Source organism: Topomyia yanbarensis, chromosome 2 (genome assembly GCF_030247195.1).
Source record: "Topomyia yanbarensis strain Yona2022 chromosome 2, ASM3024719v1, whole genome shotgun sequence".
NCBI classification, from domain to species: Eukaryota; Metazoa; Arthropoda; class Insecta; order Diptera; family Culicidae; genus Topomyia; species Topomyia yanbarensis.
In genome coordinates, this window is record NC_080671.1 from 41,801,201 (window position 1) to 41,829,164 (window position 27,964).

Consider the following 27,964-nt stretch of genomic DNA (forward strand, 5'->3'; position numbering starts at 1 on the left):
GACTCTAAAGATAAATAAAAACTGGCTTGGAATTTATTACTTTTACCAAAAATTTAAGATTTATTAGTTGTATACAAAAATAGACAAAACCTTCATAAAAATAAAGTAGAGTAAATTTCTTTTTTTTTTCTGGTTTTTGTACCTAAAAATCGAACAACATACTTAAAAAGTATAACAAATTAGTATTTTATCAGTGTAGAGTAAAACTCTTTTCAAATGTAAACTATTCTGGCTAAATAAGCGAAAAAAGTTTCGAACGATCAAAGTCACACCACTTTACGGTACCAAGACCTACCGCTTTTTTCCCCTACAGTCTCGGTCTCTACTAACAGCGAGTGTTGAACTAACACTTTTCCTGCCTTGGTAAAAAACAGGCCACGCGTGAGTCAGTAAAACATGCACAGTGAGAGTTATTTGCTCCTCTCAAGCATCACACTTTTGGTTCTTTGTGTATTGTCACTCATTCGGTCAATCACGGGCAGTCTACCTAAGCTAAGCTCAGCTGCCTTGCCTAGAGCACAACTGGGTTCGACTCCCAATCCCCGTACGTAAGGTTAGTATTCTTTCTACTCCAAGAAAAAAGAGGCGAATGACACCAAAGTTGAAAACCTCTACAATCAAAATTTAAAAAAAAAATCTTCTAGGAGAATTGAACCTAAACCTCCAAAGTTGATGATTTCTAAATTATGTAATACAAAACATTTATTTCACTATTCACTTTAAAAGTGCCTAACTTGAGAACGAGACCTTGTATACAAAATCGAATTACGACAGTGAATTCCGCACTCAAATGTACATTATAAATAGCTACATTCATATTAATAGCTACATAATTTTTTTGTGACTCTTTTCAATATTTCAGAAGAAACAGGAGATAGCGCTTTCAAATGTTAGTAACATTCTTTGTACTATCAATATTGTATTGAACTTCAAAGTATGTATGACTGCTGTAAACAACGCAAACACTGAAATTCAGAAAATCTCCCGAAAGCAACGCGAAAAACCGAAATGTGCCAGTCTCGGCAGAGCCGTCAATATGAAGCAGCTAAGCGAATATCGGGTAGTTATATAAGGCCTGCATGTATTTTTGTGCTTTATTCATCAAGAAGCATCTTGATGTGTAGTCAGACGGTGTGGCAAGAAAGCAAACAAAATTTTCGTCGTTTATTTAAGGGGTTTTGTATGTTGAAATGCGGTAAAATTGAGAAAAGCAACAATTTTATTGAATAAATTCGTACGCTGTCGGAAACGAGAAAGCCGTTTCGCTCTTTCTTGAATACTATGGCTCTGAATATTGAAATACTTCATGTCTTCCAGTATCTTGCTAAATGAATGTGGCTAAATCATAAATATTGATTGAATACGTGTTATTCAACTTGCGTTGAACAATGTCTGATTTGCAAAGATAACACGAAGAAATACTTATAATTATCAAAGGTATCACAATTTCCGCAAAAGACTTTTTTTTCAAAGAGGCTTGCCGTGGTTCCAATCCAAAAGCTCAACTGTAGGCATAAAACCAAAAAAAAAAATCATTAGTATAGGAACTTGTGGCAACCTTGAATGATTCATTCAAAGAAAAAAAAAAGATTTTTCCAAAAATATTTCTTCATATGAGAAAATTTATTAAAAAATGTTTGAAATCGATCGAAATTTTACTCGGCAATCCTAGTTACCCCAACAGCGTTTTTGGAAAAAGTGATTTTGAGATAACTACGTTCAAATGTTCACTTGACATGCCACGCCCCCGTTGATGTACATGAAAAACGCTATCACTTTGCCACTGCTTCTTGGATCTTTATAAAAATTTGCGATAACATTTTTCAGAACCTATACTTTAAGATAAAAGAATAAAAACAAATTTTTATTTTTGACCGACTTCAACTTATATAACCACTCAAACTTTCGTATTTTTTTAGCTTCATTCATCTTTCGCTAGCCGAATAAGAAACATATTGATGCGCAGAAGATGTACTAAATTTTTGTCACCCATATAATGTTGTGCATGTATTTTGGTGCCTCATTCGAGTTTTGCTAGTCGAATGAGAAGCATGTTGATGCGCGGTCAGATGGTGTGGTGATAAGGCAATCTGAGTTTTCGTCACCCATATATTTTTACACTTATTATTTTTGCTAATTAGCCTTATTTTGCATTATGACGGATAGGCTTTCGCTTTCTTGAACGAATATGATTTGCATTCTCTATAACGTCAACAAAATCAAAGGAGTGTCATATTCGATCGAACTACATTCGTTCGAAAAATCAATCCACCGTGATGCAGAACAATGCTGAGTATTTGTGGGATGTCTTGTATCGTGATCCCAATAATATTCTTAATCCATGAAATAACTCGACCAAGTCATGTAGCTCTCGACTCAGTGAGCCGTTTAGTTGTTGATTTACTGAGTCATTTAGCTCCTGTTTCCGTGAGTCAGTCAGCTCCCAGCCTTATCACGATTTACTCGTATTGTCCCTGCGGTGAACTCACCCTACTCCGACTAAGAGTTCACCAATGAAGGAATTTCTCCCGAAACCGATGCCCGCTTTCTTGAGCCATTTAGCTCCCTGCTTTATCGAGATCTACTCAGATATTATCCGGCGGTGAAAATACCCTTATCCGACTGAGAGTTCCCCGGTGGCGGAATTTCTTTCGGTACCGATGTCTGTTTCATGAGCTCCCAGCCAATTTGAATCTATCCTATTGTGAATTTCTCGGCGGTGGATTTATCCCGATACCGATGCTTGTTTTCGTGAGCCATTTAGATCCCCTATCTACTCGATCTAGTCCGCGGCAATGAACCGAGCCTACTCAACGGGCTATTCAGTAGGTGTCGAGGTCTGTTCAGCGATTCCGGATGGTGGGTAGCTTCCGGTTCACTGGCCTACTCTCGAACTACACGGTAGGGTGTTCGCGGTCGGTCCGGCGATTCCAGTGGAGCCAATCGTCCGGTTTTCTGGCGCTGCGATGACTCGAACCCTGTGCTGCGTCGCGTACCTCTCAACTGGTTCCCGGCGGTCGTCGAAGAGTTCCCTGGCGATGTGATTTTTTCCTAACCCGATTTGTTGTTTTCCTGCGGCTCTCTAGTTGGCGGCACTACTTTGTTCGTTCCTTCGTCACTTCCTCTGCAGCTCGGAGAATATACTCGTCACTACTCTGTTAACCGCATTTAATGTCCATTTCGATAACCGTCACGTTATCGAAATGGACATTAAATCACGTCAAATCTATCGAAATGGACATCAAATTACTTCGATTTGTAGGTCTAGATCACTGTCCACTATCGATATTTCCGGAAGTCCCGGGTTCTGGGCTTATTTCAAAACTAAAGTCACATCGGTTTTTCAGTGATGACTGAACCAATTTTCACTAACCCAATCACAAATGGAAGATATAATATGCGGTAAGACATCTCCAAGCGACCCCCACTTCCATTTTCCTTACATATGTGTCTCAGTACAGGCAAGTTGTTCTTTTGTCGAACAGTAGAATCTTATCGAAAAGCAATGAAATGCTATCCCTCGCATGTTGCGTCTAGACATTCTTCATCGCAATGAAAAGTCTCTGAAATGTAAATAATTCCTAGAGATACAAACAAGTACTCCTAATATTGTTCAGAGGACTCTGAAGTTTAGAAATCATCTGATATTTGTAGAGACACCTAAGTTTGTAGAATTCAGCTGGTACTGTTTAGACCAGTGATTCTCAACCTAGGGTCCGCGGACCCCTAGGGGGCGTGAAGTCGTTGCTGGGGTTCCACGAAGAAAAATATGATTTTCGAGTGCAAATGGAAATTTCAAGTCTTGTTTCCTAACAAACTGAAATTAACATATTGATAGCATACAAAATCGACGTTTATCCGAGAGGGTCTGCAGCAACCTAATGGTGATTTCTAAGGGTTCCAAGGTACGAAAAAGGTTGACAACCGCTGGTTTAGACTGTATGTTACTACAATTTAGTTGTTGCGAGGTTCTACTATATCGGTTTTGTTAGTTATTTTCGACAAATTTGAAGACTAAGATAAACAAAAGCAATGAAATTGAAAGCTACATAGATATTCTAGAGCAAATATATCGTAGAGTAGAAATAAAATCTTTCTAAATTCTGTTGAAATAAAAAGTGAACCGGTCATTTACGCTGATAAGATAGGTTTTTTAGGCTACACTCCTATGTCCTAAAAATTACTACATAATGTTGGTCTTTTGTGTTTTGACTTCATCTCATCAGTTACTAGCCCCAACTTGAGACACCAAATTCAAACCAATTGGCACCAGTTGGATACTGTATCCATACAGTCGCACAATTTGTGTGAATCCTTGAAGCACAACACCCAATTTAGATAAATATCGATTTTTGTGTTTTGAATTCACGTCATCAGTAACTAGCATCAACTTGAGATCACTTGAATGATAAATTCAAACTAGCACAAAATTGGCACCAGTTAGACTTTGTATTAAAACAGACACGCAACTTGTGTGAACGCCCGAACGATGGATATTTCAGGTTGGTGTTTATTTGTTAAGCATGAATGCGATAGCTTTACGGTGCCAATTTCGTTTTCTTTTTTTTATTTTATATATCTTAGAATTAGGAGAATACAATGTTGCATGTTTTATGTCATATCTAAGAGGAAAACGTCACAGCTATCTTAAAACTAGGAATACATGTTGATATATAAAAACCTAAAAAGCTACGGTTCGGCACTTTTAGCAAGAAAGCACAATAAATTCAGCAATTAAGACTAGAAAAAGGCAAATTACACTGGCTGTGGTCCACTAGGAGGTTGATAACTCTATTATCTTTCTCCGGACAAAACCAGCCTAGAGGCCGCGTGGCATCCGGCGGGTTTGAAGTATGTCAGTTATGGAAATAACTGTCAAATTCATTCGCAAAGGTGGCCGCGTCACTTATGAGGAGGTAAAGAGCTTTAGACCGATCAGTCTGACCTCCTTCCTTCTCAAATCAGTGGAACGTTTAATCGACCACTACATTCGGGATGGTAGCTTAGGCGAGCACCCGCTGCATGCAATGCAACATGCATATCAGCGGGGGAAGTCTACTACCACCCTGTTACACAATGTTGTCTACAACATTGAAAAAGCTTTTTCACAAAAGCAATCAAGTTTAGGAGTTTTTCTCGATATTGAAGGTGCTTTTGACAACGAGTCTTTCGAATTCATTTTGGAAGCAGCACGAGATCATGGAGTACCTTCATATATCACGAACTGGATACACGCAATGCTTAGCAACCGACATCTGTGCTCATCGTTAAGACAAGTAGAGACGAGGAAACTGAGTGTCTGCGGATGTCCTCAAGGTGGTGTGCTGTCACCACTTCTATGGAACCTTGTCGCCGATAGCTTGTTGAGAAAACTAAATGAGCTTGGGTTTCCGACGTATGGTTTCGCCGATGATTATCATATAATGATCACCGGTATTTGCATTAACGGACTTTTTGATTTGATGCAACAAGCCTTATGTGTTGTTGAGCGGTGGTGTCTTCATGTTGGACTATCAGTTAATCCAAATAAAACCTCAATGGTGCTTTTCACGCAACGAAGGATTACAACCGGAGCTCGTCCATTGCAGTTTTTTGACTCTGAAATTATTGTCGAAGATCAAGTTAAGTACGTTGGGGTAATTCTCGACTCAAAACTTAATTGGACAGCTCACATCGATTTCAGGATCAAGAAAGCTTGCATGGCCTTTGGCCAATGTAGACGGGCTTTCGGCAAATCTTGGGGACTCAAACCCAAGTACATTCAGTGGATCTACACAACAATTGTTAGACCAATACTGGCATACGGGTGCCTTGTTTGGTGGCAGAAGGGAGAAGTCATGACAATCCAATCAAAGTTAAACCATCTTCAGAGGATGGTCTTGATGGCGATGACTGGTGCGTTCTCGACAACACCTACTGCTGCTCTCGAGGAACTCTTGAACATAAAACCACTACATGTGTTTCTGAAACAAGAAGCACTTTCTTATGCATACCGTCTTAAGGTTACTGGGCTCTGGAACAGTAACCCAATAGATCGTGTAAGCCACACAAGACTGTGGCCCCAAATAATTACTTGGAATGAATATACACTTGCTCCCAGAGACCTTACACTCACATGTAGTTTTCCTTCTAAAACTTTCAATGTGAGAATTCCTCTTCATGAGGAATGGCTGTCTGGCTGGATGGAGCGACAACTTGAAGAATACGTAGTTTGTTACACGGACGGTTCTTTGTTGGAGGGCCGAGCCGGCGCTGGTGTCTATTGTCATGAGATGAGATTAAACCAATCTCATTCGCTTGGTAGATACTGTACCGTATTCCAAGCACAAATCTTTGCGATTCTGTGTGGCGTACAATCCGCACTTAAACAGGGAATTTGCGGTAAAAGAATCTATTTTTGCTCTGACAGTCAGGCTGCCCTGAAAGCACTTAGTTCGGTAGATTCGAGATCGAAATTAGTAATCGCATGTCGAACTCAAATCAAAGAACTTAGCATTTCAAATGCTATCTACCTTCTATGGGTACCCGGTCATTCCGGTATTACTGGAAATGAATGGGCGGGCGAATTGGCTAGAGCTGGCGCTGCGACTGATTTCGTTGCTCCAGAACCAGTTCTACCACTGTCAATAAGTTGGATAAAGCACAAGATTCGCTCTTGGGCTGCATTCGAACATGCCAACCATTGGCGTAGCTTGCAAACTTGCGTTCAAACAAAGGCTTTTCTGCCGGATGTGAGTCCGAAAATGTCAAGAAATTTGTTGCATTTTTCCAAGCACAATTGCAGTATTCTGGTCAGGGCACTGACTGGACATTGCAAACTCAATTATCACATGGCTACTATTCAGCGCGCTGAGTATTATTCATGTGATCTTTGTGAATCCGATTACGGAACATCATATCATTTGATATGCAATTGCCCTGTATTAATGCAATTGCGCATCCGGTTTTTTGGTTCTCCATACATAGATGATCCTATGTACAGAGAGCTGAAATTTAAGGATATGCTTTTGTTCCTAACCCAGTGTGGTAAAGAGCTATAGTTTTTAGCCGTATTTGAATGACAATATCTCTTCGGGGGTGTTGTCGTTCTGTTATCTCAATATCCCCTCGGGGGTGTTGATATATCCGCTCACTGTTTGAGTAGAGGTTCTAAATCCCTCCGGGGGTTGGAAGTTTTATTCCTGCTGTTGTAGCACCTGCAGATCGTTCAGCATCACTCCGGGGGTGCAGAATGCTCTGTTTTAATTGTTCTGTGTCGTTGTTTTCCTTACCCCTAACCTTACCACTTCCCCAATCCTTCCCATCAGGAAAATGATGAAAAGACGATTCTTGGCAAGGCACAAATCTCCGATCAACATGGGGAACGTGCCATTTGAGCCAGACGCTACTGATTCCTGAAGAGGAAAACGTCACAGCTATCTTAAAACTAGGAATACATGTTGATATACAAAAACCTAAAAAGCTACGGTTCGGCACTTTTAGCAGGAAAGCACAATAAATTCAGCAATTAAGACTACAAAAAGGCAAATTATTCAGGGGTATGGATGAGAACCCATACAACGGTGACAATGAAGAAAAGAAAAGAAACAAGGTTGCAGCCTCACGGCATACGGAAGATCACTGCCAGGGTACCATTCGTCCCTTTTGGACCCGCTGGGAATCATTTTGGGCCAGCTATTCAGGCCGCGGTCAGCACCATACTTTCAGTTATGTAGTGTTAGGTTTCCGGATATTCATGTAGCACGGCTAAAGATTTCACTGTTGGCGCAAGTTTTGCGATGGCTGGCATCTGGCGCAGACTATGGAGATAGGGAACTTCTGAAAGAAAGACTGATTTAGAAACAGGTAGATAAGGGACATATTGGAAACATCACGACATGCCAGAACATCTCGTACTGATTGACTAGGTGGCCTTCCTCGGTCCCGGAGGGAATCGATTAGTCGATACCTGGCGGAGCTATACTCTGAGCACGCCCAGACAACATGTTTGATATCGTGACAGTCGTCGCCACAAACACATCCATTCCCTTGAACTTTCGAGATTATTGTATGTGACCACCTTCCTAATTCCCCATTGTTCCATGTAGTTTGCCAACGTTCGAGAGTCCTCTGATGATCAATAATAAAAACTTCGTTGAAGCAAATTGATCTTTCAAAAATGTCACCTTCTAAAGCACCCACCTCAGCGAAAGAGTCAGCCTTCTCGTTACCAGGCAGGGAGCATTGAGAAAGGATCCAAGCCACGGTAACCTGAAAGATTTTTCATATCAGTTAAGTGTGGTACTCTTTAAGCTCAAATCGGTTTATCTTTTGGGATAATATGTTGCATAAATAGAATGAATTTCGTTGATGCATTCAGCAGTTATACGTTAAACCAGATATTGGAAAAAGACACTATTGAAGGCGAAATATTTTTGGATGCGAATCAAACTTGAATCCGGAACAATTTCGGACGAACCCCAAACTTAGATAAAGTAAAAATTGGACAAAATTTGTATTCTACGTCATTTCGGTTATTTTCCACCTGCCTTTTTAATATTTCGAAATTTTTCAGTATAGATAATTTCGAGTACAGGTAATTAAAGAAACCACCGAGAAAGGTTCTTTGATCCGACTAATCTTCGCCTGGGGGATCATAGATATTATACACTCTTCACTCTTGTGTTTAACGAACGGCGTCATATCGCTTCTTGCTACCTATAGTAGCGAAGTTTAATTGCACTCATCTAACGCCACCGTTTCGGTCGATTAAATCACATTAAGTGGCCCAATAATTTCCGATCTGGAACAGATGACCGAAATCGCTCGATGTCAGAAATGCCGCGACACCAAGCGCATCGGATCCACAGTTGTATTTAGATACGCTGACCGGTTGTGGCTAAAATCAATATAACTACACATCCGCAAGCAGATGTCGATGATGGAAAACATGATTATGATGGTGTGTGTAATATGAATGAATGGCACAAACAGAAGCATGAAGATATAAACGGTGATATCACTGCAAGCTAACAAATAAAACAAACAACGGCACCGAAGTACTGACTTCCTATATCATACATTTATGGAACAGAAATCTTATTTTAGACATCTGCGCATTATGGCAGTCATAATTTATTTTGCGTACGTACTGAGGCAGGAAAATATCTTGAAAATTTTATTTCGTGAATGCCAAATTTATATACTTCCCCAGGAAATGTGGTTAAATGATTCATTTCAGGACCGACTTTTCGCTGCATTCCCATACATATGTTAGCTTATTACCAGAGATGAAATGTTACATACATATATTTGCAAGTTCATGTACTGAATCAATTCCATATTGTTATGTGACCTATACAAATATTCGACTCATATTTGTGTAAAAAAAATTAGACATTATAAATCAAGATACAAATACCTGTCAAAGATTACTTTTTCGGCTCGTCAAGTTCTTTCACCATTCGTTTAAAAAGGGTAGGTCCTCGATTTAGTTCCAGATTCGGTCGTGTCATCATTCTATGTGAAATCGAACAACGGTGAACGCTAAAATGAAATACCTTTTCGAAAAAAATCGATTTATATGCCAAAAAGTCCTGCCACCGTGATAACATATTCCAATGCGTCAATGTTTGCCAGTGATATTCTGTTCACGAATGATCACAGAACGAGTACCGGCTTCGCTGGGAGAAATTTTACCAACCTTGTGCACCATCAATTCACTGATTTGCATTCAGCAGGCGCCGCAAAAACTATTATGACCTTATTTCTTGCTGGTGCTGGGCGCTACTTCCAATCTCCAGCCACCCCAGACAGAGCGTGAAAATTTCGGCAACACCACGACTCTACCTACATCTTGCATTCACCGCTTAGACTATTTGGCAAAAGAACATTGAACATATACTTCATAGCACTTTCTTCGGGTCTCGCAAGGAAGCCGCTCCTATTTGCATATTTTATTACGTTTGAGCTTCTTTTTATTTGACTACCGTTACTGTTTATCCGTCTCCGCTGGTTGCGCGGAATGTCTGACTTTATGCATGCCGGTACTGATTTTGCTGGCGCTAGTTGGTGCATACTTGAAATAATTTCATATATAATGGAATGTTATATTGAGGCTAGTGTGATTTTTTCAGAACACCTTGGTGTATGTTGATTATTCATCGGAATTTAAATGCCTTTTTTGTACTCTAGCAGAAATCATAAATCAAAATATATCTTGACTCGGTTTGCACTATCTTCATGTTATTCGAAGATTTGTGGCTTGCCATATGGTCTTATATTTTTTTTGAAGGAAAGTAAAAGAGAGAGGAAAGAAAATTTTAGGGAGATAGAAAATAACAACACAATACAATCATAGGACAAAACAGTAAACAGCGTGGATTTTTCACTCTCACCAGAATAATGAACGCTATTAATACGCTTTATTACATTGAATTAGGAACAAAAATATATCCTTGAGTCCTTAAAACAACCAACCCCGAGTAGATCCATGTATGATAAACTCGAATCGGTGACTACACCGTCACTCTCAACTTTGTAAGCGGGCATGCATACACGGTAGCAGTCCGCCAGTAACGTAATTTGCCTGCATTAGAGAGAATATCACAATTCTGAGCTTATCTGAGCAAACTTTAATTATCCTCCATCCATGGCTGAATATTGAAGACGTAGGGTACTTGCTGTATGGTATCCACTGTGATAGTAAATAATTCCTGTAGTCAACAAAGTTGATCACTGTTAGCTATCACCATGGAATATTTCTATTGTACAGCAAAACATTTTTCACATCACATCTCTTGTATTTCTCGTTGCTAACGCTTTCCTATTGTATCTTTCCGTTTCTCCTAGAACCGTCGTGTCGGCAATGATGCAGCACCTGTTCCAGCCGAGCAACCTAAGGACTACAGCCAGATGGAACATCTACCAGAGGCAGACGAGTAATCGCATTACTAGCAAGCCTGCACCGAAAACTTACCGAGGAAAAGCATTCCTCCTGCAGCTGTTAGAATGGCCGGACGAACACGTGCCATCTTGATACTAACCCAGTTGCTACTCATTGTACGTGTAGTGGATCCGTCGAAATGTGCCCTAACGTCAAGCTTTGTCAGTTTTGGCAGCAGCAGCAGCAGCAACGTCCTGGTCGGCGACTCCAGCACACTTTCGTCAGATGGAGACGGAAGCAAACTGGGCACCAGTCGGTCAGTTCTACGCTCATCTGACTATCCTACTTACAATGACAACAGCGAAAATGTAAATAGTCTTCTCAAAGTGTTAAGCTGTTCCGATACAGGGCTTCGCGCGGTCAACGAGGAGTACTTGAGACCAGTGAATTCGTATAAGGGAGTTCTGTTGGAGCGAGTTTTGGTCGAGAATGCGGATAGTGATTATCTGGCGTTTAAGAATGAGAACTATCTGGAGATGATAAGATGGAGTCAAAGTAATGTTACGGAACGGCAGCTAGAACTGACGTTCGGAAGAGAAGACAAAAAATACACTAATTTAAAGATACTAGATTTAAGTGAGAATCATCTTACAGGCTTAAGACGAGAATATTTTAGTAAGCTCGAGAGACTAAAACTGTTGAAATTATCCGAGAATCAATTATTCAATCTTCCAAGCGATATTTTCTACGACTTAATACATTTAGAGCAGTTGCAGCTGCAGAACAACAAACTGAACGAGATCGTACCTGGTCTACTCAGACCGCTGAATCGGTTAAAAGTTTTGAATTTATCGAACAACAGCATACATGATCTTCCACGGAGCATCTTCAACGGGTTGAGCAATCTCACCGAACTGTACATGTCCAACAATCGGTTGTACGTGGTACCATTCCAAATCTTCAAAGAGTTACGCGCATTAGAAGTGCTGGATGTGACCAATAATATGCTCGTGTCGTTCCTGGATAACTTCTTTCTAACCAACAAACAGCTGCGCGAACTAAGACTGAAAAACAATATTATCGAGAAGATCTCGAAAAATGCCCTATACGGCTTGAAGAAACTCCAAATACTGGATCTCTCATCAAACAAGCTGGTGTTCATCGATCGCAATGCTTTCGATACACTAGACAACCTCAAACACCTATACATCAACAACAATCAAATCTACATTCTCCCATCGACGGTGTTCTCAGCGTTGAAAAATCTGCAGTCGATCAACCTGAGCAACAATGTGATGCGAACACTTCCGAATTCAATTTTCTCGAGCCAATTCAAGCTGGAACAACTTTTCCTAGATGCCACCAACTTGGAATCCCTGAGCAATTGGGTGTCCCGACACAACAAAACCATCAACAAAGAAATCCTAAGAAATCTGCACTATCTGTCAATCCGCAACAACACTCGTCTAAAAGAGATTGAACCATGCGTTTTCCGCAACGTTCCAAATCTGGAAACTCTGCTGCTTTCAAACAATAGACTGACCAGCCTGCCGAAAGAGATCGGCGAGCTAACGAAACTACGCTACCTGGACGTCGGCAACAACGACATAATGTACATCCCGGAACAGATTCGAAACCTGCACCATCTGGAGCAAGCCAACTTTCTTAGCAATGACTACGGTTGTGATTGTCACATGTACTGGATCCTAGGCTGGATCGATGAACTACAAGCAGCAAACAATAGTCAGAAAATCTACGATTTGCTGCAACTCTCCGAGCTCAAATGTCGCAATGGGTACCCGGGCGACATCGTGCGAGTGTTGCAGCACATCAACTGCTTTGCACCGGAGCTGCTGCAATCTTCGGACAGTAAGATGCACCTGCTAAAATCGGATGCCGTGCTGGAGTGTGTTTTCACGGGGAATCCACCGCCCGATATCATCTGGATAACACCGACGAACGAGGTTCTACGGCACAGTCACGAGCAGGATCACAAGTCACTGCTGTTCGAGTCGACGAGCGAGAGTGGTCCGAACAAGTATCAACAGTCGGTCGAGTTTCAGATGCTCACGAATGATAACGTAACCGGAGACGGTCCGCTGCAGGAAAAATTGGGCATGGGAATAACGCTTCTGGAAAACGGGTTTCTAAGGATTCATAACATATCGCGAAGAGATAGTGGATTGTACACTTGCTACGCAATCAATATTATGGGGAACGCCACTGCAGGAATCAGGTACGTTTTCTTAAGGGTTTGTAGAACTGCTGGGTTTTTGATCCATGTAGGATAGAATATGTATTCTTTATTTGTTATCGACCCACAATAACATCCAACAGACTAGAACCAATTTGTCGAGCGAGTATGAAGCTAAAAAGTTATTGTGATGGTACTATGCATAACAGTGTAAGTTGCTATGGATTATATATGCAGATAGGACTGTTATGCGTAACCCGGCAGTATGGCAAGCAGTCATTATTGGTGCCAAAACTGTGCAAACTAATACTTTATTTACAATTTGGGTAGAGAACTTTCCATAGAACGTATTGACATAGCCTCACCAAGTTACCTATACGTACTAAGCTAGTGCAACGTTTGTACTGTCTCTCCCGACATCTAGTCCCCTGGCACCAATCCACCATCAAGATTGGTCGATTCGTACACTCAGTAAAGGCAGAGTTCACATCACGTTGAATATGGTACGGTTCTCTGCAGCTTGTTATAAGAGTTTACGCTTTATTCACCGAGCACACTCCAACTGTTGACTAGCTGATGTTTAGTTTGGAGCAAACTGTACAAAACATTCATGCATTATTAGCAAGGAAATGAGAAAAGTTTTGCCCCAAGCTTGCCCTTTCCTGGTGGAAAGCTTTGATGTTTCGTTGTGCTGTGTTTTCGCCGATATGTTTTTGTGGGTTGCAAATATTTTTGCAACTTTTCTGCCTCGATGGTTACATGACCAATAGGCTACGGTCTGGAAATCGATTAGAAGACAGGAATGTCAAGGTCATAGGAAAGCTGGGCTAAATAGATGGGTGTTCCTATCGTATGGGTATTGGGTAGTTGTATTCTTCTTATAATTATTTTTACAATCATGCATGTTACATGCAATATTGAAAATGATTCATGAAAACAATATTCAATAGTTTTATAATATATTATTATGGCTCAAATGAACGATGTATAGGATTATAATTAATAATCGTATGTTGATGGATTTCATTACTCGTTTCTTGAATTTATTAAAAAATATGTTTATAAACACTGAGTTACGCGTGCACAATACAGATAGAGATTTTTTTGAAATGTTGCACAATGTAACAGAGCTTATCGGATTGAATTGAGGACTTTTTTGTGATCATTGTCTGAGATTAATGATGGAGTTATGTTAGCTTTGCCCAACAATATAATTGTATATACGATATTGCTTATCGCTTGCGACGATAATAATAACGAAGTTAGTCGAATTCAATTCTCGATTAATCTAGAATGTTCCCAGAAAGAAAATTGTCTGGATTGCTTTGAATTGTGATATAACTCGGCGTAGCTCTGCACTTCCAATCAGCTTCGTACTTTCTAGGGTTGCCACCCCTCCGGGTTTGACCCGGAGACTCCGGTTTTCGGGAGCGATCTCCGGACCTCCGGGTTTTACATCATTTTCTCCCGGTTTGCTGGGAAGAAGCATAATTTAATTTTTTTTGAAATTAATTGATTCTTTGGTTCAGATTTATTTTGCCTGATTAACCCTTCGTTTCAAGGCGGCGAAGATGATCACTAAATATTGCTGATTTCGTTCGCAAAATAATGAAAATGAAAAATAAATCAAATATACTACAAATTAATGAAAGTAATATTTCGCTATATGCTACAATTAAAATTTTGCATTCCACTAAGTCGCTCAAAATGGCGTAAAAAGTTATTTTGTTGCAATTTTACCAAATCACTTTACTGTTGGTGGTGCGTATCTGCAGCTGCACTAAGGTATGGCAGATTTGTCTGGCTAGGTCAACATCAAACGAATTCTTCCGTGTTGTTGCTACTCCTGCAGCGACCCTTAACTTATTTTTTTATAATTATTAAATTTATTTAGGACCAAATGCGGTAGCTCAACGTTCGTTTTTTTACAATAAATAATAAAGTTTTTTGTCTCGTTTAAACGCAGCTTTCTGCTGCGTGTTGAGATCCTTTTTCTAGGGGGCGAAATATTGCCAGTGTAGTCCACTGCCATTTGAGGTTCGATCCGTTTGTCTTCTTTTGCGTTGTCGTTCATGGCCATGTCCTCATCCGTACTACTTTCCTGCTGCTCGCGGTCAGATGTTCCAGTTTGTGTCTTACTCTTATCGGTCGTCATTGTATGTTCGTATTTTTCGGCCTTCGTTTCGTTGTTGTTGTTGCTGGTTGTTGGTGCTTGATCCGAAGATGTTGGTTTTGCAGCTGTTAGTGGTTTAGCGTAAGATGGTTCTGGGCTGATTTCAGTTGGATTGGTTAAGTTTTCCTTAACAGTTTCTACGCAAGGTTTTCCGAGGTGCTGCTTCTTCGTGCAGAACTGGTACGTAGGAATTTGCCCTGGGTACGTGACTAGTGATGTTTGATGAATGAGAACATCGTCACTTCCTAACGCTGTGACGGTTATGTATGAGGGAATTGGCTTGGTCACACGCATTCTCACCACACGAACACCGTTAGGGATGCCCGGGAAAAAATCCTCCAAGTCTCATGTGTAACGGAGTCTACTTCTCCGTATTTTTGCAAGCATTTTTTAATCGCGCCGTCAGGGGTACGCGTAGCCAAATCATGGACACGAACTTCTACAGCGCCGTTCTCGATGTATACGGGAATGCTATATTTAACATTGCCGCATTCGGCGGAGTGCTGCATGTTGTTTCGCGAGGCGAATGACTCAGCTTGGTTAATGTTGTTGAACGAAATCAGCACGCAATGTTTGATATGATGCATTTGTAGGGTTTTCACTTCAGCCAGATTGAGTTTCATCTGCACTTTTAATAACTGTTCCACTTCCCGAATGGCTGGTCTTCGAAAAATCAACAGCAACACAGTTCGGCCGTATCTGGGTTGCTTTTTGCTGGGCACCGTCACTCATCACTAAATCGCACAGTAGGTATAGGCTATTGTTATATGGACTGCTTGTGTGATAGGCACCGATTGATTTTTAGGTAGAATTGACCGTTTCACTTGCGCGGGACGATTTTTTGCTTCTGCTCAGGGCGAGATGTGAACACAAACTGACCCTTAACTATTGGCAAAGGAAGTGAGTTTCGTCCCTTTGTTGGGACCTTTGGTGATGAATAACCGACACCACATAGTGCTTCCCACGTGATGCCGCTGACCCGCCTCTTTTGCATTGCTTTTTGTTAGTTGTGGAGGAGAGCAATGCTCGTTCGACTTATCCTCCACAGCGAGAGTAGCTGGAGCTTTTGTATTCTTGGCACTTAGCTGGGAAAAAGAGATACTTTACATATGACCTAATTAAACCGACAAACCCGTTCTTAGACGCGAAAAATTTGTAGCTTTATTAAGAGTGGTGCGCACAAAGTTTGGTAAAAACTTAACGCTCTACGGTAATTGTGACATAATTTTGGTAATTTATCAATCACCCAATGCTGAAAGAAATGAACACTTACTAAAGGAATGAAAGAATTCATACTTGTATTTTTTTCACTCAAGACGTAATAAAAAGCTATCGAAGTGCTTTAAAATGTCGAGTAATCGTGTTGATTCCATGTTTTGGCTAGTTCCACTCAAAATACACCCCCCCCCCGGGGTCACTAAAAAACTCCGGGTCAAAGCCTCTCCAGAGGTGGCTACCCTAGTACTTTCCATTATTGAAGGTGGTATTACCGAGGCCTTGATTTGGGCTGGGGATTCTTCCTGAATACATAATATCGGATATAGAGGTCATTGGGCTCAATTTCCGATTTCATAACCAAACCTTTAACATGCCTACAAGGGTACCCAGGTACCACCCAATTGAAAAGCGCATAACTATGGCATTTTTAACCGATTTGGACAATTTTAGATGTGTTGGATTGAGGAACTCATCCACTTTTAGTATCTGTGAAAGTGACACAAATGAATGCATTTGATTCCCGGTAGTCCGAATTTACGGAAGGATGTTCCAGTAATAAGATATGCTTGGTAAATTTCAATAAAACCCTAGCAATAGAAATGTCAAAATTCTTTAAATTGTCTTATAAGTCACGGCCCCACGGGAACCTGCACCGGGGTCCAGGGTCAAATCATGAAATGGTTCTAAAACCATGAAATCCAGTTTTCAGAATCAATTCTGGGAATTTTGATACTTATATTGCCAGTATTCCATTGAAATTCATTAATTGAATCCCAATGCTGGAACATTCCCTCAGAAATCCGAGTGCCCTGGAACCAAATGAATGCATTCGATTCATTTGCACAGCATCTAAAACTGTATGAGTTTCTGAATCCCAAACATCCAAAAGTGTCCAAATCGGTTAAAAATGCCATAGTTATGAGCATTTCAGTCTGCGGGTGCCCGGGTACCTTTATCGGCCCCCGTTTACCGCATCCTAAATTTAATTCCTCCAAAAGATATGCTTGGTGATGTTCTAAGATGTCAATTTTCTGTTTGAGGAAGAACAATGAAATTTCATGAACAGAAATTTGAAAAGGTACCCAGGCACCCTGTCGGAAGCATAACGGTTAAGTATCTTTCCGAGGTGAGAATTCCTCTCTAGATGTGTATTTTACCAACAAAAACACAAAAACTCAGCTTATTCAAGCCGTGTGGTGTTCGGCGGGCTGAAATCTTTTTGCACTATTTCAACCAAGAATAGAACCTCTGGGAACTGCTCCCATGTCGTAAGAGGCGACTAACAACATGCTAGGAGTTCCTAGGCCGAGGTTTTGTTCCGTACCGAAGACTTAATCTGGGCGGACCTTAAGGTTTTCCATATTACCCTCTTTCCAGTCTGTATTTAGTGAATCACTGACATATACCTTTTCTGATTCGCCTTTCTTGATTGTGTACCAACGTTTTAAGTTTCTTCTGGCGGTTGTATATTAGCCGTAAATGACGAAATCTAATTCTACACTAAGTAACAGAATATATTAATATACCGGCACTTCCACGCCAAGGTTTAACTTCCAAAGCTTTGGCTTAAAAACCGTTTTTAAAAAATGGAAACTTTCATGCAGGAAATTTATTGAATTGGCCTAAGATGGAGCTGTCGAATTTCACAAAAAGCTTTTTATGTTGCAAGTGATCTGTAGTTGTGTTAAATTAGGTATTTTTCTATTATATTTGGAACCGTCTACCGACAAATCTACATTTACGAATACCTCCAAAAGTGACTTCTTGAGGTCTCATGAAGGCCTGACACTAGCTTTATGATACTTTTGCTTTTCTAAACAGTAATAAAAATCTCAACATTCAAGAACTTCACTTTGTCAGAAAATGTAGGGCCATCGGAAGCTAAAACTTCGTAAAATCGCACTCCTGGTCCTTTTTTCAGTGCAGTACTCTACGTCACTCGTTCAAATTTGCACCGCTCTTATGGTAGTCGGTATTTGCTAGTATTACTGTTCTCCCATCCATTCTGGTAGTCAAACGGTGGGATAGCAAAATTCTTACAAGTTTCCTATCTCATGCCTCCACGCGATTCTAAGTCTATTGATGACATTTGGTCCTTAGACCGCAGAATGAGAGGGTGCGAACAGAATGAGAGGGTGCGAACAGATCTAGTCGAGAAAACATTGCCGTAAAAATGAATAGTTGATCGGAAATTAGCCCCAATACGACTAATCTGACTAGTATCTATGAACACGGCTCAATACGTATTGAAAATTCGCCGCGTCTGTTTTTATGAACCTAATTTAAAGCTCCGTTATTGCTAACAAGCCCGTGCATCAGATTAACAATCCTTTATATTTCCCTTCAGTGTTCGGTATTATCGCTCGTATACTTGTATTTCACAAACAATCCGATATGGAAAATAAGAAATACTTTCCTTGATTTATAACATCTCGCGCTATTTTTGCCAGTATAATATGCTGTCACTTGGTAGTTTTCAAGCCAATAAATATATCGTAGAGAAGAAGTAGCGAGTTCTGTCCAAATACTGTTGCAATAAATAGTGATCCGGCCCATTACGCAGATAAGATTAGCTTTTCCAGGCAATACTCCCACGATCGGCTGTGTGGAGTTCAAATTGTTTTTGTTTAGGGAACATAGTATACTCTCGGTAGCCGGCTGCCCAGAGTTTAAAAATAACCAAAAACTAAACAAGATCATCTCTTTTTCGAGTGATCGTGCACTCGAAGACTAACTAAACAACTACCTAATAAAATATGCTTTACAGGTCGCATCGTTTGCTTGGAGCGAATCCTAGACCTGATACCCTTCCAAACCACCAACTCCGCGACACCTATGGAAGAGTCTGATGAATCGTCGTCCTTCCGTTAAGTAGGTGGAGCATCAACACTTCCTGTCTACCTTATCCTTTATCCTTCCCCGTGAACGATGGAGATGGGGGCGGCCGGCAATGATGGCTATCATGCTGTTGAGGTTTTAATATGGGTCGGATTGGTATGAATTCCTACTTACCACTTCCTAAGCAACTCTTATTAGATAATCAGCAGTCAAACATGATGAAGTCAGTGTGCAATCCGCCAAAATCATCGTCACAACGCAACGCAACGCAAAAACACAAAAACTCAGCTTATTCGTTTTTTTCTGCTGGTCACTTCACCTGTCCAATGTAAAAAAGTGCGTTAAGATAAAATTCGAATCTGACTCCAACTACCAACCTTGAAAATGTAGCACTGTGTTATCTCAATAATTTCATACATACTAAAGCATTTAAATTACCTGCAGTCAAATATGCAAATAACATTTATCTCCTCTAATTGGTTTGCAGCCATTAGCGTTCCGCATTCCACTTCCCCCAATTTCAACACGATTCGTCTCGGTCGGAAAGTGTAATAAAAACCCCGTGAGGCCTTAAGAATGACACTGTCTGGTAACACAACCGAGCGCCACGAATAATAAACTTCTTCCATTAGCTAAGAACAAACGGCAGCATTTGAACTATAGCTATAAAATAAAAAAATCTATACTATTTTTCAATTTAAAAATTTGTCTGATTCCATAGATGTGGTAGAGCATTTCTTAACGAACTCTGACAAAAAGGAAAAAAATTTCAAACTTTGCAACGCTTAGTATTTTATAATGTTCCAGAGCTGTGAATTGGAGATCATAGCTTTAGTTAAGAGTAATTAAAGATATGCGATTAAGTCGACATAGGGAGACTTGGTGCAACTAGTGTGATTTTATGTGCTATAGAATTAAAACATTTAGCATAATCTTATGTTTTTCTCTGAAAAAGTGATCAGGGATGAATTTTAAAGTTAATCACGAGAAGGATGAAAACGCTATTTGCTTTTTTCTGTCAAACTATCGCTCTTCACTTTTTTAACGTAGTACTACGTGTTTACTTTCGAGATGTGCACTTTGCAAATAGAATAAAAATAATGTGAAACGAAAAGAGGGTAGGTTTTGAACACTTATAATTCAGCCACGACAGAAATACTTTTCAGAATAGATTCCACTAGATTTTTGATGATTATATAAAAGGTAATTAAAGTTTGAATAATGTAATGAATAGTCAAAATTAAAGCTTCTATCCCGGAAATCCCAGGATTTTCGGATTCCTAAATCTCAGGGGACTCGGGAATTCAAGAAAACAGATTTTCCAGTTTCCCCAAAAGACTTATGCGCTTTAAAATAAAGTTCAGTAGTGTATAGTTCGACATGCAACTTTTTTGAAAGGGTATGTAGCTTTGAACTTGGATACATTTACCGACTAGTTCCTCGACATGTTTCAATATTGTAGGTTCTGTGCAACCCATGAGCAGATTGATCTTTGTTGTTTTAATAGCTGTCTAGCCAACGACGACTTTTACAATCAGAAATATGTTACAGAAAAGTCGTCGATTTCTCGAAAAAATTGACTAATTTTTGTTAAAAAAAATGAGAGCACAAAAGTTGCCTCCCCTAGGTTGATGGGTTTGACGGTATTGTAAACATCATCACGCATATTTGTGAATCAGTTTTAAAGAACATCTGACAGACAATTGGTCGGTGTTAAGTCAGACCGCACTAAGTCGCGAAATCATAAAAAATGAGTAGGAAATTTCTTAGGCTGTATTCGACGTTTACCAGATTCTAAATATGCTACAATCAAAAAAAAGTTATGGCAAAAATTATTTTCAAAGTACATCGTGAAGGATGCTGTTTTTCAAACTTTAAACTCGTTTTTCTCTAAATAAATACAATGTCACTTAGTCCGGTCAGACTTAATACCGACTAATTGCTTTAAGATGATTATTGCACTATGCCTCGATAGGGCATCAAGGAGAGCAAGAGGGCCTTTTTTATTATTATATTTTTTTCGTATTCTGCACCTGCTCAAACGATCAACCACTAACCTGCACGCGCTGGCGTAACCAACTGGCGGGTCGAAACACTGTTCCACAGCTTAATGGCGGTGTTGGTAGACATGGCACGCAGTGGAGTTCATTGAGTATCGATTGTCCACAGGCTAATTAAAGAAATGTTAAAGTAGAAGCCTATCAGTGTTAGTGTAGTAATCATTGTAGTTTTTAGTAGAGTAGAGTGGGGTCAAGTAGGTCAGTATTGTCAGTTGTTTTGCACTGATTTTTACAACCAAGCACTCTGGAACCATTTTGGCAATAATGATTTTATGCCTGGCAAAATATTTTTCCGGTTAAATCCAATAAGTCGAAGGTACTTTTTTCGATGTTTTTAAAATCTGGGGGTACGATAGGTCACTGTTTTCGAGGTTAAATATAACATAGTACAAGCCTAGAAAATCAGTGGTTCAACTTTTATTTGAAGAGTATGAATAGTGCAGATTACACTGGTCTTTTTATGCGGTTTTTATGCGACTTTTCAAAGTTATACGGTTTTTTATGCGGATTTCAAAAGTTATGCGATTCTTTTTATGCAGCTTCCTTTTAATTTTTAGGGCATCACCTGAAGCGAATTTTATCGAAATATAGATCCTCGTGAGTGCACATGCTTCCTTTCTCATAATAAAGGTTATGCAATCGGTTCGGCATTTCGACTTTTTAACCGAGGCCCGCAGGGCCAAATCTCTTATACCATACGACTCAGTTCGGCGAAATCGGAAAAAGTCTCTATGTGTGTGTGCATTTTTTTTACTTGGTGGTAAATCTTTTACGCCGACGCAGCACACATTCAGTAGTTAGACCATACTACCGATTTCGTACATCGTGTTGCAGAGTGAGGAACTCTGAACAGAGCAGATAACTCTGAACCCTACTCCTCTGAACTCCACCAAGAAGTCCGACATTTGCCTGATCCCCCGGATTCCATTTGAAATGACTACTTCGGTGGGAGGCGTGCTAATTCACTTCACTTGATTCCAGGTCTAGCTGGTCGTGCTAGATTTCGCTGGTCTCATAATCGCCATATCAGTCCTGCACGGCATGATATTCTACATGCCCTCCTCTCTACGTTGACCAGTTGGATGTAGGATTCGCAGTACCGACCTATTTTGACGAGAACCAGTACTGCGGTACTGAAGCCCCCAGTACCGGTAATACCGGTAAAGTACCAGTACTCGAATATTTTTTTCAAAAGATTCGAGAAACGCTTCAAAGTGAAATTGAATGCTCAAACTGATGTCTCATTGCAGCAGAGGGTATTTTTCGAATGCGGCACCTTCTTTTATTTCGAGATCTAGGCCACTTGAATTCAATAACTGCAAAGCGGTGCGACTTTCGTCAACTTCAACAGATGGTAAATGTAAGAAATTCTATTATCAACAGTAACTCGAAGTGAGAATGTAAATTTCCTGTAAACTATGGAGTTTTGCTGACTTTTCCAATCCCCAAAAATTACGAATCGCTCCATTCGAAGCAGTTCACAAACCCTAAAATTATAAACTACTAAAGCGCTGTTCATTCTTTTATAGATAAAAATTTAAGCGCAAACCAAATACAGACATGACTTAGGCGATTGTCTTATTATAATAAAAAAATCAAAACAAATTTTCACGTCTCTTATACTAGATGCGAATACTTTGAAATTTAGTAGGAGATAGTTGAAATTTTATATCGACCAAATAGTGCAGGAATTTAAACATATCGTTGAGTACAACGGGAGTTAGTAATGTTTAACTTCTAGAATCATTATGATGACGGCCCCACATCATTTCCCCACAAAGGTGTAAGCTGAACGATTGATAATTAAATATAATTAAAAACCACCTTGTAGACCGACATTTGAAAACGGGTTCCACTATAGAGTCTACATATGTTTCATAAAAAAATTTGTATGGTGCCGAAAATACCGGTCCTGGCTTTTGTTCAGTACCGGTATTACGGTACCAACAATGGGTCAGTATTCCTGGGATTTTCGGTATCGGTATTACCGGTACCACAACCCTAGTGGAGGGTGGCTTCCGGTTCACTGGTGCCCCGACGACCCTATACTGATGATTTGTCGCAACCGTTGACGGACGCATTATTCTTCCTTCGATGTAGTCCGGCAGAATGCCGAGGTCAGTCCAGCGATTCCGGGTGGAGGATTGCGTCCGGTTCACTGATGCCCCGACGATTCAAGCCGGCGATTCGCTACGGACTACTCGGAATAGTCCCCAACGGTGGATCTTTCCTACTCCGACGAAGAGTTCCCCGGCAGTGGAAGATCTTCCGAAACCGATGCTACCCGGGCAGATGCCGAGGTCGGTACTGCGATTCTGGGTGGAGAGTGACTTCCAGTTGACAGCCGCCCCGACGACCATTTGCCGGTGCTACTTCCCGATCTACTCGATCTAGTCCCCGGCGTTGGGCCTAGTCTACTCCGACGTTGAAATTTCTCTCGAAATCGTTATCTCGAAGTTGGTCGGTTAGGTGCGTCAGTCCAGCGATTCCGAGGACTCACGGTTCCGACAGCATAAGTCATTAAGTGACTTTACGCTTGTCTGGACATGCCGCAGACTCAGGTGATTCCTATTTAATGCCAAAAGATCCTGACTCCTGCGTTGCAGAAGACAAAGAGTTAAGTAGCCGGAAAACTCTAAGCTTGCTCATATGACCCTACTCAACGCTTTTCTAAACTTTCTTACTTCAAATCCTTGCTCTTTCTTGAGTACTATGGCTCTTAATATTGAAGAATATTTCACACCTTATGTGTTTTTCACGCGGATTTTCAAAATTATGCGGTTTTTTATGTGGATTTTCAAAGTTATGCGGTTTTTTATGCGGATTTTCAAAGTTATGCGGTTTTTTTATGCGGTACGTATCCCCCGCATAAAAAAACATGTGTATTTAAAATTTAATAACACAAATAATCCATCGACGTCATTCAAGAAAATGAAAAAATGGCAAATGATGTGAAAAATCATGAAACTTCAGAAGGAGATGCTAAAAATCGTGTTTACAGCAGTTGCGTCTGGTTTTGTACTTGGTTTCTTCGGTGCCCTCGTCCTCGCCAGAGTGTGGAATGGAAGTTGTGCATTTCGGCTCACGTGGTTGCTTAGCTGTGTGACGACCCATCCAGCCTTTTTGATAAGTTGGATATAAGTTGAACCTGAATATGTCACCAAAGAGTCACACTAAATGCACAAAATGAAAATATGCGTACCAAACTAGAGGCGATATATGTACGTAGCGATTGAAATTGACGATTTCTGGCAACAATGTACACGTTAAGCGCGATAATTTCTAGTATGAAAGTGATGTTAGAAGATGTATTTACGATTGGATATGCGAGACAATCTCAGTTATATACGATATCCATAACTAGTATACGATTCCGCAAAACTATATACGATTAACTCTGATTCGCCGGTAAAGAAGATCAAATATTAAAAACTACTGTTTTTAATATGCATCAAATCATCTTCGGCATAACAAAAATACGTAAGAAAGCGGACTCTGAGAAGAAAAAAACGAACCGATGCCAACAACCAACCACAGATACCTTGATGATATTAAGATCGGATTCGAACTTGCGACGTTTTGATTGTGGAGCAGGACTGACTACTCGGAACTGTTTTAATTATTATCAGTGTGACAATATTTCGTAATCATATATTGTCTTCAAGTAGAGAAACTGTATTGCGATAAACATTCGCCGTATATGCAGCAATCACATTGCAAAGATATAAGATAAGTCGTAAGTAGTGAAATCGTCTTTCTTATATATTGTGATATATTATATCGTATCTAACTTTTTGAAGTCATTGTGATGTATATTGAAGTCGTACATATGTTTATGCTGCTCACTGACTATTTCCACAAATAGGAACGACCCCATTGACTTAATTACGTTTCTGCAGACTAAAATCGACTGTCATAACGATTTTGACTCATTGTAGACATCTTTACGAGTCTTTTTCTCCATTGTTATACGATTGTTGGTTTGCTTCTCTTTTTCGATCATGCTTTTTTGATTATCTACTTCAACAACACCTTAAATTATTATATCGTTAACTCGCGCGAAATATCTGACGCGCTTTCATTGATGACGAGCACTTTTCTTTCACAGGAGCACGCAATGTTTCAAATGGAACCTTGAATTCATTAGAGGCTGATCGAATACTGGCGCCATCTTGAACAGATGCAATTGTGTTCTTTATGCCTTCTTAATTTTTTTTTTGACGTTTTTCGCACAAAATTTCGATGCGAGCTCTTAGCGAAGCTGTGCAGAAGGACATGATCTGTTTGATTTGGAACTCTGCCATCACGTAGCGCTAGTGTACGTACGCTACCCGTCAAAAGTTTGGAATCTTTTCAATAAATTTTGCAACACCCCGCAAAAGTTTAGCATCACCTAGAAAAGGATAAATTAATGATGCGGTATCTCGAAATCCTACATTCGCTACATTCTTCTCTTCTGCAGGGTTGTAGTTTAGCCCAAAGGGTCTGCCTTAAGCGGTGTTTTAGTGAATGACATTTTCCGTCTCGTCTGCAATTGTAGTGAGTAATTCTGACGGGAAACCCTTCCGAGACGCTAGCTCTACAGCTCCAACTCTAAAAAACAATCAAAGGGAACATGTTGATACCCTCTCTGGGGTGCTGGTATTTCCCTTCTATAATACATAAGTATAAAATAAGGCAAAATCTCAGAAGCTTTAAGTTATTATCAAAATCAAAAATATTTTCGAAGAATTCAATACTTTTTTTAGTAGGTCCAATCTTCAAAAGAGAGCCCCTCTTTGTTTATTTTCTCTTCCGCGAGGTACACAATCACCTTTCTGATTTCCCTTCAACTGTTAAATCAATGTTAACCGATAAATTTTAAAAAATTCTATAGTTTTGCAGTAATAATCGGTAGAGAAAGTGAAAAAAACCTGATTAAAAAAAATGTCTTCAATTGACAATATTCAGAAGAACGAAAACTTTGGAAATTCTTAGTTGCATTTAAAATTAATAAAAAATGCAGTTGGCTGCATAGCAGGTCTTCTAAAAAAAGTTCAATATGCAGTGACTGTAGTTTTATTGTATTTGGGCTATTTGTTTAGTCCATGACTACTAGAATGATGTTGATGTAGGTTTTTTACTACAAAATGAAAGCTATTTTATGGTAGACAACACATACACAAAAAGTACAAAAATATGGAAATCATACTTAATTACTCAGTGGTAGGATACTACTTCTACAGGCGTTTGGAACTGGTTCAGGATTGTCTGCTACAAGGTGCGAAGGTGTATCAGTTTGTCGAGCGGTAGTAAATTTGCTATCGCATATGATTTATTGTCTGATGATCTGTATGTTTTGTTGATCTAAATACTGCCGGAAGTAGCTTTCGTCACAGTTTAGTCATTTGCTCCCATCGTTGGTATGCGCTTTCATTCACAATTACTGCATTATTGCCTGTATTTGTTCATAGGGGGTAGATCGATTTTCGATGTCACATGGATAAGTTGGTGATATTTCGGGAAACTGTATTCCAGAAAATTATCGATTTGGTAACCTATTGTTTCGGTTATTGGCCTACAGATTTGGTTAAACAGATACACCTGAGGAATGGGGTTTGACGTCTATTATGCCAAATGGCTTTCTGTTAAATGGTCATTATGCCAAACGGCAATCTATCCTTAATTTTGTTTTAACCGATTATATTAAATGACCTTTATGCCAAATGACCACTAGAATCTCGCCATGGTTATACCAAGTGGTCGTCAGTCATCAACTAAACTGAAAGTCGATGGATAATTTAATATAATTTCTTTTGTTTTCGATACAGTAAAGCAAAACGAGTGTGTCATTAAACGCTAATTAGCATTCCGTTCTATTCGAAACAACCATTACAGCTGGCAGGTCCATAAATTTATAGCTACCTAATTCAATGAAGTTGAAGCTAATTATGTCGGCACATAATGTCGCTTTCAACAGTTTCCAAAGCAAATGAAATTTCCTTTTTTATTTTAACCGTACATACTTCAAAATTCATTCGTATAACCTGTTTTCGAAATCTCAATCGAAACCAACAACGTCAGCTGCCGATATATTCCTATTATCTCATAACAAGTTTCGCAACTGCAGTGTGTTTGACATTCTAAATTGGACAAATCCCTTCGATACTTTGCGATACAGCAATATGTGTTATGATACAAATTGAGGGAGCAATTTGAACGTCAATCGAATTGCGGTCTTGAAACTCAGTAACTACATCACTTTAATGTATTACAGTTTTCTTGATTGTCCCGTTTCCAGAGCATATTGAAATTGATGAACATTATCTATCACCCAACAGACTATACATCGATCCAATCGTGTTCTATCGGGTGAAAATCGGCAGCATCATTACCGGAGCCATCTCGGCGGCATCGTTCCTGGCGCTGACGCTGATCTTCCAGGGTATCCGGCGAGTGTTCATCCATTTCCGCATCATCGATCTGATTTGTCAGAATTGCTGCAGCTACTGCTACCGGAACGACAAAACATCATCCAAGGCGCGCCAAATCTACGCCATGCTGGATAATATCGAGCACTACAAGAGCCAACAGTTGGAGCGGCTGAGGGAAAATTACACCCAGCAGGTTTTATGGAA

The 27,964-nt window shown here is 39.9% G+C and overlaps 1 protein-coding gene across 6 annotated transcripts in view; it reads left to right on the forward strand.

The window, feature by feature from the left end:
* LOC131683438 (uncharacterized) overlaps positions 1–27,964 on the forward strand; it is a 147,565-nt gene that overhangs the window by 103,405 nt on the left and 16,196 nt on the right. For all 6 annotated transcript variants that reach the window (XM_058965422.1, XM_058965428.1, XM_058965423.1 and 3 more), the window contains 2 exons: positions 10,831–13,100; positions 27,668–27,953. In XM_058965422.1, the coding sequence (XP_058821405.1) occupies positions 10,990–13,100; positions 27,668–27,953 (2,397 nt within the window). In that variant the 5' untranslated portion in view covers positions 10,831–10,989. The remainder of the gene's footprint in view (positions 1–10,830; positions 13,101–27,667; positions 27,954–27,964) is intronic.